Consider the following 17,706-nt stretch of genomic DNA (forward strand, 5'->3'; position numbering starts at 1 on the left):
TAAGTGGTTTATTCCCCCAGATTAATTCTCTTTTAAAATATACTCAGAAAATGTCTTGTGGCATTTTTCTCTTTTTTTGGTTTTCTGTATCTTCATTAAGTACTGCTAAAAAAAATAAATAAAAAACAATCCCTAAATCCAAGGATCCCTAATGGCACAGTCAGAACAACTGTCACTGCTTTTTGAGACAGTTCAGCTCATAATCATCTTCAATCAACAAGCAGGTGTAGGCACTTTGCAGAAACCAAACTCCTATCACAGAGATAAGCCTAGGAAACTTCCCATCATCCTGAAGAACCTGGCAGCCAAAGAAGCAGGTAGCATGTTGTTGCAGACCAACCAGCAGGTGTGGCAAAACCCACAGCCAAACCAATGGCTCTGCGCAAAGCATGTTTAGCAGCTGGAGTAGAAGTTAACACCCATAGAACCTAAACCATTTCAGATACATTTTAAGTAACGGGAGAGAGGGTGCAGAGACAGTGCTGTGCAGAAACAGCAAACAGGAATCAATCAACATGTCCCATCAGGTTCCTCCAGGGAACAAAGAAACACTGCAATCAAAAGACTTGCTCTGTGGCTGAATGTGAGGCACTTTACGCGGAAGTAAAAACACACCTCCGGCCTCAGGGCAGAAGACACTAAAAAAAACATGTATTTTACAGAGAAACGTTCCATGAATTAGCAAAATAGGATAGATACATTCAAAAATTTGGTACACCATGCATTTAATATTCGATGTCTTTCACTTTCCTAGCAATATTTTGACAGAGAAAACTAGACTGCCAGCATTTTCAGTTGTGCTAAGTACCAAGAAAAATCAAGAAATTTATAATCACAAACTAGTTAGTCCATTATTGATTAAAACAATGTAACCCAAATGAATTCCTCTCCATGAGATTTCTGGAAAGCAAGGAGGAGCACAGTGTTCATTATAACACCTTCACCATTACAACTCAAATTACGTAACAGAAACTGAAATGCAGTACTTATAAAGCTGACATTGACACTACACCAAATAATAATCCTGTGTAAGGAATGACCCCAGGATCAGCTACCAGCATCCAACAAAGGGGTTATTTATCCAGGGCCACAATGATTCACTTAACTTTTACATCCAAGTTTTGAAGTGCTGAACTTTTATTAGCAGACAAAACAGCAAACCTCATCAACATAACACAGGACATTCCCCCTTAGGGATGTTCTATAGACAGAGAGAAGGAATAGGTGGAGTCTATCAATTCACCTGCACACTGAGGACCTAATGAGTTCATCACCTACCTCCTTTTCTGCTTGCCAGCTTAAGATGAAATGACTGAAACATGACCCCATTCTAGGTTTGCCCCACTCCTCCAAGTACTGAGATTGGCAGATTTACCACAAGGACTGTGCACCTATTCCTGACAACAGTAGACAGAGAAAATAACTTGTCTTTCCTCAACTAGGAGCCTGGGTTGGCCAAGCACTCTGAACCAGTTCTTGCCTTACACTGGTTTCTAAGCAGAGGATCCCTTTACTTCTAAATCATCTCCTCTAGCTCTCAGCTCTGCCTCTGCTATGTCACCTCAGCTTGTTGCTATCGAGGCTGAAGACTTTGAAGTCCTTCAGAAATAACTAAAGGTCTACACTGACTCCTTGGATTAACTGCAGGCTATTATTTTTTCTTAAATAGGCCTCTGTAGGTTTTAGATTCTGTTGTTTGTAATATAATTAACATACGACTGCTTCAAAAGTAATTCCTCCTATTACATGTTGTTAGCCTATGCCATCAGAGGTGGATGTTGGTGGTACATCAGTAGAAGTGGAAGCTTCCCACAGTATCCCATTACATGTTGTTGCTGTGTGACAGAGTGGTGTCTGATGTGGAAGTGCAGATGAAACAAAAGAATCACCTGAGAATTTGCTCTATCAAAGTTTGTACTCTTTGTATCTGTCATAGTTTCCATGGAAATAAATAGGAGGCATTACTTTTGGAGCTACCTAAATGCAATACATGCATATAATAATGAACACTCTGTTGCAGAGATCTTTCTAGTAATTAAAACACTTGCAAATGCAAAAATTTGAACAAGTATAAAAACTGATACTGTAATGTCATAGCAAATAAAAACATTAAATTTCACCAGAAGCTTTTTTCCATCTTCTCTCTCTCACAAGCTCTACATCTGCAGAGCTTCCAAGAATTGCAACAGCTAGGCAGGGCAGCAAGGCCTAACAGAAACGATGCCAGTGAAGGACTCTGATCTCTCTTCTGTATTACTGTGGTTTAACCCAGCAACAGGTCAGCACTATATGCCCACTTGCTCACTGATTCCCCAGCAGGATGGGGGAAAAAAAATGAGAAAGCAAAATAAAATAAATTTGTGAATTCAGATGAAGATTAGTAAGACTTAGAAGAAGATTAGTAAGACAAATGGGAAGCAAAATAATAGCCACAACATATATACATAAATTCATAGGTGTATATATAATATATATACATATATATACATATATATTTATATATATATATATACACACACCCATGTAAGAATTTACACAACAAGTGATGCACGATGCAGTCACCACTTACCAATCAACACCCAGTGTGGCTCCGAACAACAGCTGTGCTCCCCCACGTCACCCCAACTACCCCCCATTTATTTCTTTTATTTCCTTTTTTATTTCCTTTATTTCTTTTTCACGACACCATCAAGTACGAAACATCCCTTTGCCCAGCTCTCCTGTCTCCACCCCCTCACAGTTCCTGGTGCCCTCCCACGCTCCTTGCTGGCAGGGCAGAACAAGAAGCTGAAATGTCCTTGAGAAAAGTGCTCTCTGCAACAACTAAAATACCACTGTCGTCATCACTGCTCTCATCCTAAACACAAATCACACCAGCACTCCCAACACTACAAAGAAAATTATTCCAGAGGAAAACAGTATACATATCTTCTAGTTTGGAACACAGCTTCTTTCCTCAGTGTTTCTGGTTTTTGCCTACCCTCTCCTGAGCATATGGCGCACTTTGCAAAGTGCAAAGCTGTGAGCCAATTACCCCCTGTGACTCTATTGCTTCTTACATGTGTCTGACACAATGGAGTTTCAATTTTGCCAGAGCTTTCAGTGAATACTGTGACAAATGCAATTCATCACCAATGTTCCAGAAGCAGGCATTCAACATTTTCTACACAATTCTATAAAGCATACACTTAATGCTTATAGTCTTGGTCAGTCAAATGTACCCAGGAAGCAAAAATTCAGTTGTATTAACATGATTAATGCACCTGTGTTTACATGCAGAACAAAACTGCAGCCTCTTGATTGGCTCCAGAGGAAGAAATAAAAAAAACTTTAACTGAAAAGAATATTTACTTTAACCATGCATTTTTTAAAAAATGCTTCATTGTGCTTATAAAATATCACCCAACAAAAGCTGTACAAGATTTCTTAAGTTTGGCCCACAGACAACTGATTTGCAGCACAGTAAGCAAAGAATCCCTGCTGCTATTCCTAGTGTGGTGCAGACATAGCTCTGGGACACAGCAGCACTGATATAACTCCTGGAGTTCTCAAGCAACAATCACACTGTATGGGAAAACTCTGCAAAATCCTAATGGAAACCTCTTTCTTTGGTAGTTCAGGGCAAGCAGCGGTATTTCAGGATTCACCCCCAACCACAGAATAAAGGGGAACTAGACAGTCTGCATAAAAGTGAATTCCTCATCTCAGGAAATTCCTAGTCTTGAAACTTACCAAACTGCTCTACGCAGTGATAAGCAGCACGCATTCTATAGATGACAAGTCTAACTTCCTAGACTGAAGACATCCAAAAAACCTTGTGTGTACATAGTAACAGGTGCCCAGAAACACAGAATAAGCCAAAACCTTTGTTGCGTAATTTGCTCTTTAAAATACACTATAATCTTCACTGCTGGAGTGGTGCACAAGCAAAAATGTTAAGTCACCTATTTTCTGTTCTTTTTCTCAGCATTGCACACTGAAGGGATGGTACTTAAGGTCACTTGAATACTGCATTACATTACTTCTTCTAGTGGATAAGTATCACTCAGGTATAAGAAGAGATACAATTCAACAAAGCAACACTTCTTAAAAACAGAGGTTTTCCAGGGAACACAGCAGACAATTTTAACTTACAGTAATTTTTTTATAAAAGAAAAATGAAGTCATACACACCGTATTATTTGATTGTAACACAGATGTAATCTTGGTTGCTTCTACAATTCCAGTTTCAAAGAGATCTCTCCCTTTACAACTACGAATGAATTTCATATCACCGATCACAAATAAAAATAAAATAGCCTCAAGCTTGTAACACTGATCTAACAAAGATATCATCAGACCTTAACAGTAGTGTAGTGAATGCACCTTTACTCTTAGGAAGTAAAACCTCTAAAATTTGCTTTAAACTGCCACATCTCAGTTTATGATCATTGCTTCCGATCATATCAGTTTAGTTCTTCCTCCCAAAATGTAAACTAATTCCTGCACAGCTTCACTTTGAGCTGTCTCCAATTGCTCTGTTAAATATATATATTATGTTTTGTTGTTTAAAAAAAAAAAAAGAGAGAAAACTCAATCGATCTTTCCAAATCAGCTTGTTCAGCTGATAACAACAAACATCAGATTCTGACTGAAGTTTTACTCTCTTCTAAGTATCTGTTACACGCATTTAATTCCTCTTGAGCAAGAAATTATAATTTAATGCTATGTGGAGTAATTATTTACAGCTATTAAAACAGGAAAGCACACAATGTCATTCATGTAAATTAAAATCAGCACCTATCCACAGAGAGAAAACATATACTTACAACAGTCAGCCAGCTTAGAAACAAGACAAACACCTGACAGTATTTTGGGAAAATCAGAAATTCTACGTGAAATTATTTTGCCTTCATTCCACCATCATTTATTTCATTTACCAGCTTGGAGACTGAGCAAAGGGAATAGAAGCCTTTTTAAAAAGAAAAATGATATGCAGCACAGCATACCTGAGAACAATCTTGCATAAACAGAATCAACCAGCCAAAATTTACAGGTCACATCAGAAAACCAGTCTGTCAAAAAAAAAAAAAAAAAAAACAACGCAGTTCCCAGCACTACCAGTTGTCTGTGCAAAAAGAAGCACTCCTATATCCCCCATGCACTCACATGCACACTGCAGCTGAAGTCCCCAGCACCTACGAGACCTCCAGAAGTACAACTGGAGGGCTCAGCAGCTGCAGCACAATTAGAATTCAGCTGAAGCACCCCCCTCCAGACACGGAGGTCCCCAAAACCAAACGTGCAGCCCCTTCACAAAGAACAGGATAAGGCCTGTTGGGTATCCCAGCATCCCAGCTCTGCTACTCTTCTTCACCTGAACGCAGGTTTATAAGCCCATCTTCCACTTGTGGGAGGAAAATCGTGAACTGACAGCTCCTTCAGAAATGATGAGTTATCCTCACACAGAAACACGATCAGCACCAGTGCTGCGCATGAGATTGCATGTGCTCATTAAAGGTCTGTGCCAACTTTCTCATTATAAATAGAACTAAGGCATGACTGTAAACATTTGCTTTGGATGGAAATATCTATGGAAACATTACGTGCCCTGTTCTGAATTTTCAAGCTCCATGCTGTTTTCAAACACCGCACAGCAAAGCAAGAGACACAGGAAGCATTCAGAACTGGACATTAGAGAGCAAGCTTGAATCACTTCAAAAATGGATTATGGATTATACTCACTAAAAACAGAGTCTTACATGATATTCCAGACTCCCGTGAGTATTTTAGTTGGCTCCAAAGCAATTAACACTTACAGTTAAGAGCTGCTGAGCCAACAAAAAATGACTGGCTCAATTATGGTGAAAAATATGACGCAAAATTCAAATAACAAAGCAGAAAAGCAAGTCCCTCCTGAAAACAGTAAAATAAGACAGGCCCACAGAAATCCCGTATCAAAATAGCAGGACAGCTGTACCTACTGCTTTGTGTATACAGGATGAAATATCCTGAAAGCCATTACCAAATGAGCATCTCCTCTGTCTGGAAGAAAGACAATGAATATCCAAAAGTCACATCGAGACAGCCTGCCAAAAAGCCCTAAACGTTAAGACAAGCAAACAAAACTGAAACACAATGTATTTCACTGTATTTTATTTAGACCCCACTAACAATACGCACAGATCTGGACTCTCTTCTGATGACTAGTGAGAGCTGCACACAGAACTCCCACTTAAGGACTTCATGCACTTACTGTGTTTCCTAGCAGACTAACAACAGCGCCCTGCAACAGTTTGTGACACACATCACTTTGCTTCATGATGCTTTCAGCAGAGACAATAACAGAAAAACTCACAAGCTAATATGAAACCAAATACAAAGGAGTGGTGAAAATGATGGAAGCACGTACCACAGCAACATAAAGAATATCAGTGCACACACTGCGCATGACGTAAATATACCAAGTGTTTTTATTTAAGGAGAAAAAAGAAAGAAGGAAAGCACATCAACAGAGTTAAACGTATGACACTACTACTCCTAACGGATCATATCTGAATTTCGTGACATTTGAAATCCAGTCTCAGATTTAACATGACACTAATGTAACCTTCATAAATAGCATAGCAAGTTCTTTGTTTTCAGCAGGCACAGCTCCGAAGCAACTGGCAATGAGCAGAGACAACCTAATAAAGAGCTCATATACACAGTGTTATGTTTGTAATTTAATTTTCTCTTGAATATGCATAGTTGACAAAACCTACAGAAGAGGAGATTTAATCAATATCCAAAAGAGATTCTACTCCCCCATGTTACCAAGCACCTGTATAGAAGCCATTAGGTCAGAGTTATACTTAATAAGTACTCTTTAAGGAGCACTCCGATGACTGCTACAGCATACATACACCTCTGAACAATCTCAAATTTTGACTCACCTTGGAAAAATAACTACTGTTCACTGCAAACTTGAAACTGCTTCCACTTAATAATGTTAAGTGCAATGTTCCAGACTTTTCTGCTCTGAAGCAAGCTCCACCTCGGAAACGTCCTAGTTTTGGCTAGAATTGAATTAGTTTTCTTCACGATGTCCACGTTGGCCACGTTTGGATTTGTGACCACAACAGCACTGACAGCACACCGATGTTTTAGTTGTTGCTGAGCAGTGCTGCCCAGAGCCACAGATGTTTCAGCCTCTTGTACTGTTTGGCCAGCAGGAGGAGCTGGGGGGCACAAAGAGCTGGCAGGGAGCAGAGCCGTGACAGCTGACCTGGACCACGGGAAGTCTGACACCATGTGATGTTCTGCACAGCAATAAAATTGGGGTAAAGGAGGAAGACGGCACATTACCAGAGCATAAGAAGCGCCTGGACAATGCTCTCAGATACATGGTCTGATTTTTGGGTGGTGCTGTGTGGAACTGAGTTGGACTCGATTATCCTCATGAGTCCCCTCCAACTTCCGAGACTGGATGATTCAGAGCAATGGTGTTTGCCCTCCCAAACAGCCAAGCTGCATGATGAACCCAGTCATCCTGCCTGATGAAAGGAACTCCTTCTTAGCTTTGCTTACACAGGAAGTTCTGCTTCACCCAGCAAACTGCCCAAACCATTGCAAGGGAGTTTCTCACTGCCAAATGCAGCCCAGCTGCCTGAGGGGTCAGACCACAGCAGAAAGACACCAGCCAGAATTTCTATCTGCTGGTAAAATCAGTGTACGGGGCAAATATCCTTCAGTTCTGAAGGAGGAAAACCACGAGTATTTCAACTTGCAAGTAAAAAACTTCAGGTGTGAAAAGTATTTTATATTTGTTCATTTCTTATTTTCAGGAGAAAAATCTCTGAAGAAACAGAAACAAGATAGGTTGGTACAAGGCCATTGTGGCCATAGAAAGAGACCATAGCCTCTTAGACTAACGAATTCAGAAGGCAGAGGAGAATAATCCAAGACAAGAAGCACAGCCAAGAAGCATTTGGAAATACAATGTATTACTACAGAAATTCCAGAATCACCCATATGCCTTGGCTGCTTTTTGGAGACTGAACCGAAGCAATATGTAGGCTAGCAGCACGTCCTTACCTCCCATGATGCTATAAGAGTACACATATTCATTTTTAATACACCAAAAACAAACACCTGAAAACATAAGCTTATGTACTTTTACATAATGAACATAGCCATCTAAGAAAGAGAAACAAAACCATTTGTGTTTTGAGCCCAGAACAAGACTTAGCACTCCTCCTGAAACTACTGTGTACAGAAAGCAAAATGGCACACGCTTACACAGACAGAAGCCACTATCAGAAACTAACAAAAACAACCTCTCTGAAGACAAGTGAGCATCTTTCTGTAATAGCTAAGAGCTCATCACTCTTCATTCACACAGATAAAGATGTTTCCATTTTGCAGAGTCATAATCATTGCAACAGGCTCTGTTGCTTTTTGCTGTGCCATTACTGAGGTACCAACCCTCTGTACAGTTTTACTGCAAACTTTCACCAAAAGGCATGCAGATCTATCCACGACCAAAGCACTGGCAGTACATCCCAGCGGTGCCACTGTGAAAGGGTTTGATTTCAGCAGACAAGTAAGGCTACAGGGCAATCAAATTGGTAGAGATTGCCAAAAATATGTGCAGTTACACATATTCCACTGTTTCCTCAATTAGGTCATCACAACAGGATCACAGCATCACAGGGGTTGGAAGGGACTTCAAGAGAACATTGACTCCAACCCTGTTGCCAAAGCTAGACCAGGCCCCCATTGCTCCCTAGGCCAGGTTGCACAAGTAGGCATCCCACTGATCCTGAATATCTCCACAGAAGGAGACTCCTCAACCTCTCTGGCCAACCTGTGCCAGTGCATCACCACCTTTACCATAAGAAAGTTCTTCCGCATGTTAGTATGGAACATCCTGTATTTATGTTTTAGGCCACTGTTTCTTGTCCTATCCTGGTGGAGCACTGAGAGGAGCCGGGCCATTCATTCATCTCCCACCTCCCATTAGGTATTTACAAACATTAGTCAGATATTCCCTTAGTCTTCCCTAGGCTGAGAAGACTCAGGTCTTTCCATATATGGGAGATGCTCCAGGCCATTTAACATCTTTGTGGCCCTCTCTCTGCTGGACTCCTAGGAGATTCCTGTCTTTTTTCATCTGGGGAGCCCAGAACTGAATACAGCACACCGGATGTGTCCTTACCAGGGCAGAGCAGAGGATCACCTCCCTGCACTCTGGGATACCACTGGCCTTCTTGGCCACAAGAGCACACTGTTGGCTCACAGCCAGGAAAAATGAAGGACCAAAAATAAAAAAAAAAAAGCTCTAAACTGAAGTAATAATTTTGGTCCCATACTAAGTTCAACTGTTTTTCCTGTATTGTAAAAGAGGACAAATGCTGCTTTCCAAACCAAAAAAAGTAAGGGAACATAAGATACAAGCCATACAAGATCTCTCTATATTTGACATCCTGCCTGCACTGGAAGGAGTACTTGAGCTGCTTTTTATTATTACTATCCCCCCTTAGGAATATGAGAACAAATATTACAACAGCAAGCTCCTGCACGTACCTTAGAGCAACATTCTCCCAGCAAGGCTGGATGATGGAAATTAAAACAATACACGGTTATGTATTTTCAAACCACCTCTTATCTTAAATTGCCATATGAAATGAGAGCTAAGACTGTAATCTTATTAAAGCAAATGTTTATTAGTCTTGGGTGCTTCTAAAAGGTTTCCTCAAACTCTTTTCCTGGTTTTTAAAGGAAAGCACAGATGCCTTTGGCAAGCTTTAGGGCTAAAGAATCACATGGTTCAATTACATTTCAACATCTGCCAATACAAAGCTCTAAGTGGACTGACGCACTATTACTAGCATGTCATTTCAAATTACTACTTTGACACCATCCATAAAAATAAAATGTTATGAAAGATACAGAGTGGGCTATCACTGAACCCCTTAACTAATAAGCTGGGAGAACCCTACGTTACTTTTTTCATAACTATCCCCAGAGGCTAGTGGGGATTAGTAGAGAATTTAAGGCTCTGCAGTACAAGCTCAGTCTGAATTTTTATGTCCAAAATAGGCATATCACATTAAGTCACAGTTTCTTGACTGTTTCTAGCATTTTTTAATGACACTTCTCTTTAGGCACTACTGAGAGAGAAAACCCTACAGAAGCCCAACAGCATCAAGTCAGCATACTGTCCTCAGTCACTGACTGGAAATAACACTGAGGAACAGTGGGAGAGCGTCATCAAACAATTTTGTAAGACGAGATTTTAGTTCCCAGTGTAATCAAGCACATGTTTTGAAATTAAACTGATACAAAAAGATTTAACCATAGGGTCTAACAAAAACAAGCCTTGGAGACTCATTGGAAGTTGTCTGAAATATCCTGAGCCACTGGAACTCTCACAGCCTGGACTGCTAACTGTTTCCCAGACTGCAGCTGCGCAGCCATGGCTGAGGAACATCAGGCTGGTCACAGCTAAAGATACAGGAGATTCCTCTGTTAGCATCAGTTCTGTTGAAAAATAGAGAAGTTTGTAAACCTTCTTATGGATTGTTAGGCATATTATTATACAGCATACAACCTGATGCCACTTAGTTATGTTTTTTTTTGTTTGTTTTTGCTGCGTTTTGTGTTCTTATACTTTAAGCAATACATTCAAACTTTTGTCTTAAGCAATTTCTAGAAAAACAACCATACGTGCCTTACAATACATACTTAATTCACATTCGATAATTCCTAAAATACACTGTATAATAAAAGCATAATAAAGTTATAAGCAAGTAAATTTCTTTCAGACTCATTTTAAGACAAAACCAAGCACTCAGACAAATAAATAAATAAAGACACAGTGCCTGCACAGCAGCTCAAGAAATACAAAGATCTAAAACGCTCCAAAGCTTCATGCAGCTGTCACATACTGCATCAGTTGACATCAGCCTCGTGATGGCTGGGAAGGGGCAGCCCCAGAGTCAGGCACTTTTCTGAAGGTACCCAGGGATCGCCTCTGTCACGCGAGCAGGTGGAGAGCTGCTGACTGTGCAGCCCATTGGGTAAGCACGCCTGCAGTGCCTGCGGAAAGTCTCTGCAGAAATATCAACACGGTCACTCCAGAGCCTGCCTTGCTGGGGCTCCAACCAACATGTGCCCACAGCAGACACACTGCCCTGGGTTACTCTGACCAGAACTGCCATATCCCTGTCTGCATCACTGTCACTGGATGTACACACATTTCAAAACACATAAACTGTTGCCAAGAGAAAGACGAAAGACACAACAGGAGGGAGTGGAGGAGGAGGGAAAAGGAAAAAACAGATGACCCTCACATCCTCTCTAGACAAAATGTACTTTGAATCACCATTTTTATTTAGAAGAATTTCTGTAAACCTTAGCTCTGCCACTGGGACATTCACTTACAAGAACACTTCAGTTCTGCTCTGTAAGTTTCCCTTTCATTGACCTTAATCTCACAACCACTATTTTTGCACATGAAACATTACCATAATATTGCCACTTTCTTTATGAGAAATGTCCATGTTTGGCAAAGACATAATATAGAATCTACATATTTATCTTCCAGACACTGCACACTGATGGCTGCTTCTGCTCTGCACATCCACGGGGGGAGGCAGGAAAAGGAGGAGGGGAGGAAATAAACAAAAATCATAGGGATGGGTAAAAATATCCTTACAAATATTGCATACTGACATTTAGGGTAGCCATCAGTATTGCAGACACCACCCCACCATCATAGCAATAACTGAACCTTTGCCAAACCCACCAGCAGTTGCCAACAAGTCAGATGCTGTGATGGGGCTAGCTCCATCAGAGCACATAATGCGGAACAAAACGGCTTTCCCAGCACTGCAATGCAGATCACTGTCAAACAGCATCATAGCACCATAATCACAAAAGACTGATATGAAGGAAGATTTGTTTCCTCAAATTGTTTCTTTTCCTTTCCCAATGTTTAGTAGGATTGCAAGTTCTGAACAGCATTATTATTCTTGTTCCCACTTCTATTTTTAATTGCTGCAGTGCATATTTTGTAGTGTTCCCTGCAATTATTTTCCAGCTGTTTTAGAACAGTAATCACACACATCTGCACACTTAAGAGACGAGCATGTGCCAAGGCCTCATTAATATGCTTGTAAGTGACTAAGTTGGATAATAAAACTGACAGCTCACACATTCCATATTCACAGTTCCATTTTCTGGGGAACTACTTTTTGTCTTTCCTTTATCTGCCAAAGCTTACAGCTCAGAAGCAACGAGTCTTTTAAGTATTCTGAAGCTTTTAAGACTCCCACAAATACAAGGCTGGCTGATCTGGAAAGACTGCTTCACGTACGTGAAAAACAGTCACAAGTGATTGTTGATGTATTAACAATTCATTATTACAGCAGAAAAAAATTGTTTTCAAGTGTCAGATCTTAAATAGAAGAAAGGCAGAAATACAATACAGCATCTGGCGCCAGAGCAGCCAGTAAATGAGGCATGTTCCTAGTGTTCAGCACAGGTGGTTCCCTTTGCAGTCAGAGGCACTGGAGAAAATGTCACCTGTGGGCTGGAGTGTTTGCAGAACCAACTCCCATAGCATCAAAGAACAACTCTGCAAACAACTACACTCACTGCAGAAGAGTGAAATCTTCCAAACAGTGGAGCTTTTAGGGGAAAAATGAACACTCAAACCATCTAACTCCCCAATAACAAGCAAAACAGTAAAAGGCATCTCAGATCTCTGATGAATTCAGACTCCCGTCTGCCCAGCTGTGCTGAAGGCCAAGGCAGCAGTACATGAACACAAAGCCTGAACCAGCAGCAGCACTGGATCTTATTTGAACTCTGGGCTGAGACAACACTCAGGATAGGCTGCAGCCCCGGTGGTGCCTCAGGTGGTGGGCAGAGCAGCACTCTGAAATTCCTACCTCTGATATCAAATGGGTGAGGTCTTCAGGGCTGCTCCCCACCCACTGCTTTCTCCCATCCATTCTTCCTGGCTACAAAGAATAAAAACTTTCTGCAATTCTTCCGTTTAAGGTCAACACACCTTTACTATTTAAAGCAGTAGCAAAAATAGTAAAAATGCAGCTATTAGTATGTACAACTCTTAAGAAACGTTCTGAAATACATGAGTCCCAGCTTACAAAAATGCTGGTGTTTTAAAAGTTAATTTGATTTTATTTTAAAGTATTGCTGGACAAAAATCTATGCAATATCTGCTTACAAATTTCTTTCACAGCCAGAGGAATAATAATGCTTTCACTCAAAGAAGTCTTAACATTTTTGTTTTGCATGATCTCTCCTATTGTACTTAATAAAAGAAACATATTGTCCAGTAGACTGGAAACTCACTGCACTTCCTTCACTCAGATCACTGTGTGAAGGAGGAAAACTTTGTTTGACTGAATTCAGCGCAACTCATCCTTACAAGAAACAGAGACGTACACTAAATGGAGGTAAATTTGGCTTCTTAGTAGGTAATTGTTATAATAATGCCATTTAATATGAAAAAGCTGATTAGCTGCTTGGTTAGCTAATCAACGGATTTTATTTTAAGCTGTTTGTTTAGTTCATTAGCAGACTTTATAGTAGCCTTTATTAGGTTTCAACACTTTACATAGCTGTCATTAAAGGACTTCATCTAGTGCACATGCATACATCTTCTCAAGTACCAAACACGGCTGCTGCACATCTCACCAGACACACCATCTCACTAGAAGAAGACAAGAAGAGAGTCCTGCAATAATTTTCCAGATGGCAGATACTGAGGTCAATAAGTTTTCAACACTTATGCCTCACTATGTGTCCCACAGATGTTCAGTGGCTCCATTCATCCTGCAAGAGGAACCCACCTCCTCAGTGAAAAGGTACCAGCAGGACCCATAACTAACATTTACACTCTGATCTTCTGACATTGTTTTAACAGAGCACGAGACTTCCAGCCCCCTTCCAAGTGGCAATGTTTGCTCTCGTCAAATGGAACACTTCAAGCAGGTAAAGTTCTTTCTCTTCCCCTCATTGTTCTGCCATCGTGTCACCTTTCTACCTGCAACAGGTGCTGGATCACCCTGTTCAGGTTATGTTGCTAATGCAATGCATCCAGTCCCAAGCTTGTAGGTTACAGTGCCTGCAGAAAAGAGCACACAAGTCTCTGTGTACATACATGGATGCAGGGACGATCTCTCTTTGCTACACAGACCACAGCAGTTTCAGAGCATTCAGTGCCAGACAGAGTTCACGAAAGTGCAGAAAAAGCAAACAAACACATCCCATTGAGAAAAGGTTCTTGTTTAGCACAGCTGACACAGGAACAAAAGCCACAGATGTTACAACAGGGCATCGAGGAAAAATACCGTCTAGCAATATGCATTTTGACAATGTAAGACAATGTAGAAACAAAGAGACGAATTAACAACTTTTTCCTGTCAGTAATATCTGATTAAAGCAAAATACTGGGATATTAAAACATAGGAGGAAAAAAAACACTGAAAACAAACCTGTTAAGATTTTTACCATCCACCATCCTACTACCACAGATTACTCATTCTGCTGTTTAGGACCAAAAACGCAGATGAAAACACAGGAACCTCTTGTGTCCATGACAGATGGGGATACGATACTGACAGTTAAGGGGAAGCATGGCACACTCACACCTGGGCTACACTCATAGCTCCTGCAATCCCCTGCAATCTAGACCTACACCTGCTTCTAGACCTACACCACTAAAACAAAAAAATCCCAACTATTTCAGAATTTAAAGGAATAAAAAATTGCCGAAATAAATTTTGCAAATTGCATTCTTTCACAAATTATCTCACAATGTAGCATGGCTTGTTTTTATCCCCTACAAAAGCACAACTTTTCCTCCTATGTGAACCTTTTTTTTCCACTATCATTGGGGGGACCCGGGAGGGGGGCCCGGGAGGGGGGGGGAAAGAAAATCAGTCCAGCTATGCAACTAGATTTCATTCCAGAGCTTCCATGTGTTGCATTAAAAATGCCTACAGTAACTCAAAAAAATTAATAAAAGGGATTGTTATCTGCCTTTTCACGTATCATCACAAATCATTCCTTCTGTACTTCCTTATTTTTGCACATCACCTGTCCTGAGCGTGAAACACTGCAATCTCTCATTTCTGCATTTTCCTTCCATGTCAAATGGGTAGAAAAAAGTTTAATGCTCTGCGTATTAAACAGGAAATGGTGAAATGATCTTCTAGAAATACATACAATCTAAAAGTAAAAACAAAAACTTGCAAAATATTTTGCAATATTGTTCAGAACCTACCCCAAATTACATAACATATTCCAGTCAGTCAGAATGTCATTTGTTATCAATGCAAACATTTCATTTTTCCACAGAGAGAAAGAGAGAGAGAGAAAGAGAGAAGAAGTCTAGCTAACAAATAACTAGTCAAAATTAATTAATTAATTCTGGTAATTAATTTACAGTCCCCAGTTTAGGGGGATTTGAGATCACACAGAAAAAAAATTTTACATGCCACAGGAAGTCTTCTGTGCACTTTTAATCACACTTGGCACGGTGAAGCCAAAGAAAGCACCTGATACATATTTTATTTAAGTTGTCTGAGTATTTCCACAAGGGAGACTGTGCATACAAGAGAAATTCAGCACATCCTCTAGCATTTAGACAAAACAACCATGGTCTGCCTTGACTTTTCAGATGAATTATGGCTACGTTTTTTTTTATGATTACCGATTACACTTGGATTAGGAAAATGGTGATCTGCCATTTCCACTTCAGTGCATGTGCTGCCTTAAAATCCTGTTTTAAGATATGCAACCCTTCTCAAAGCAGCTCAACATCTGTAAAGTAAAAGCAGGAACAGACTTCCCGTCATTTTGGCACACAAGCATCAGCATCCTGAATCCAACTAAAATGCTCTCTGAAAACCTTAAGACTCGATCCAATCCCTCTGTTTAACATGAAGAAAAGCTGCAAAGGGCTCAAGATCATTCTGAGCTTCCTGTGATAACCATCTTCTGAGCTCAAACAGCACCTTGCACAGGAAACCAGCCTACAGATTCACAAACAGAAGTCATTACCCACCATGTAAGTGAGAACCAAAAACCTCCCCGGTTACTGTGGAACATGGTTTATTTGAGATATGAAGCTGACAAATCTGCATTCCAGACCACCAGCCAGGAAATGTTCTACTTAAAAACCAAGCCTGTAGGCCTGCAATTCACTTCAGGATTTAGCAGTTGGGTACCAGACACCCGAAGATCGCCAGAGGAGCAACAGCTCTGCTTTGGTCTCTGCACACTCTTAAGCAGCCCCTCCTGCAGGAAGTCTGTTTTCTCCCAGCAGTCTCACCACCACGCTGGGGCACTGGTTTTCACTGCAGGGATCTGGGTCAGCAGTAACAGAAAGTGTTTTGAACTCTGTACTGGGTCCTCAGCGCCACTTCTTCCAGTTTCACAGACGAAGAGCAGAAGTTTCAATGTCTCGTTGCACAATAAAGTCACACCATTATTTCAAACCACCGCTCAAGTGACAGCAGCACGATGGCTGCCTCTCCTAACAGGAGAAGACTCCCCACGTCGACTTAAACAAACAATGCAATTACATAGTCTCTTTACAGCTAATACAGCAGCAGGTGTTATAACTGTGATAACAGTTAGCTGAACTTGAATGGCCTTCTGCTAAGGCTAAGTACAAAAACACCAACAGCTTGAACGAAGTGCAAACATAGCAAAACACATCCTCCACTGAAGTATCATTAAAACACACAGATAAAGGTGGACGTTGCTGGTTAAACCAACAGAACAAGCCCTGAAGCCTACCTGCTAACCCATGCATTTTAAACCACGCAGTGTGCCGGGCACGGGGAGGGCCCAAGGCACCGGGGTGCTGAGAGCACAGCGGGCAGCGCCCGCCTCTCACCTCCTCCCTGGGGTTACAGCCAGGCAACGTCGCGCCTCAGAGTGATGAGAAGGCGAGAGAGCTCCTCTCGCCCCCGTAACGCCCGTGGTCAAGCCAAACACAAGCGAGGCCCCACGAAGTCTCCGAATTCCGCGCAGGGGTCACGGCCACGAGGCCTGCCCGCTCCCCTCCGGGAAGAGCTGCCCGGCCGCTGCCCGCCCTCGCGGGGATGGCGGCCGCACTCACCGCTGGGGAACGGCTCCATCTTCCTCCCGGCTCCTCCGGCAGCCCCGACAGCAAAACTAGGGAGGAGACGAAGAGTCGCGGCCCTTCACTCGTCCTCCTCCAGCCGGCGCATACCCCGCACACGGGCCGGGCCGGCCGCCGCCGCTCCCCGCACAGCAGCTCCCTCAAAGGCAGCGGAGCAGCCGACGAGCGCTTCCTGCCCGGGCCGCGCCGCGTCGCCCGCTCCTCCCTCACGCAGCGCCTCTCCCCGCCCCGCCCGGGCCGCGGCCCCGCCTGCGCGAGGCGCGGCGCTGAGCCTGCTGCAGATGCCGCCCTGCCGCGGCAAAAGCGGAACTGGCCCAGGGCAGAACAGAGCGGGATGGCGGGCGCCTGGAGGTGGCTGGGCCTGTGCTCGGCGACGGGCTGTTCGCAGTGCCCTGCTCGCCCCGATCACTTACTGATAAAGTACCATCTGGGGCTTTTATGGTGCTGGACGTTTGACTGTCAGCTTTGGTGGGGCAGGGGGAGGGAAAGGGGAGAAGGAAACTGATTACTCTCTGAGAATTCCAAATTTAAAAGCCATCTGTTTTCCCAAAAAAATA

At 42.0% G+C, this 17,706-nt stretch overlaps 1 protein-coding gene across 5 annotated transcripts in view; it reads right to left on the minus strand.

The window, feature by feature from the left end:
* The window catches only part of LNPEP (leucyl and cystinyl aminopeptidase), a 54,022-nt gene extending 36,683 nt beyond the window's left edge, over positions 1–17,339 (minus strand). The window contains exons 1-2 of one of the 5 annotated variants that reach the window (XM_052701145.1): positions 17,126–17,339; positions 15,710–15,819 (exon numbers count right to left, since the gene is read on the minus strand). In XM_052701145.1, the coding sequence (XP_052557105.1) occupies positions 15,710–15,746 (37 nt within the window). In that variant the 5' untranslated portion in view covers positions 15,747–15,819; positions 17,126–17,339. Of the gene's footprint in view, positions 1–4,988; positions 5,080–5,148; positions 5,409–6,914; positions 7,148–15,709; positions 15,820–17,125 lie in introns of those variants that run through there. The other 4 variants (XM_052701147.1, XM_052701146.1, XM_052701149.1 and 1 more) reach the window with 4 other exon arrangements.
* Positions 17,340–17,706: the final 367 nt, after the last annotated feature.

Source organism: Tympanuchus pallidicinctus, unplaced genomic scaffold (assembly GCF_026119805.1).
Source record: "Tympanuchus pallidicinctus isolate F22 unplaced genomic scaffold, pur_lepc_1.0 scaffold4, whole genome shotgun sequence".
Lineage (NCBI taxonomy): Eukaryota > Metazoa > Chordata > Aves > Galliformes > Phasianidae > Tympanuchus > Tympanuchus pallidicinctus.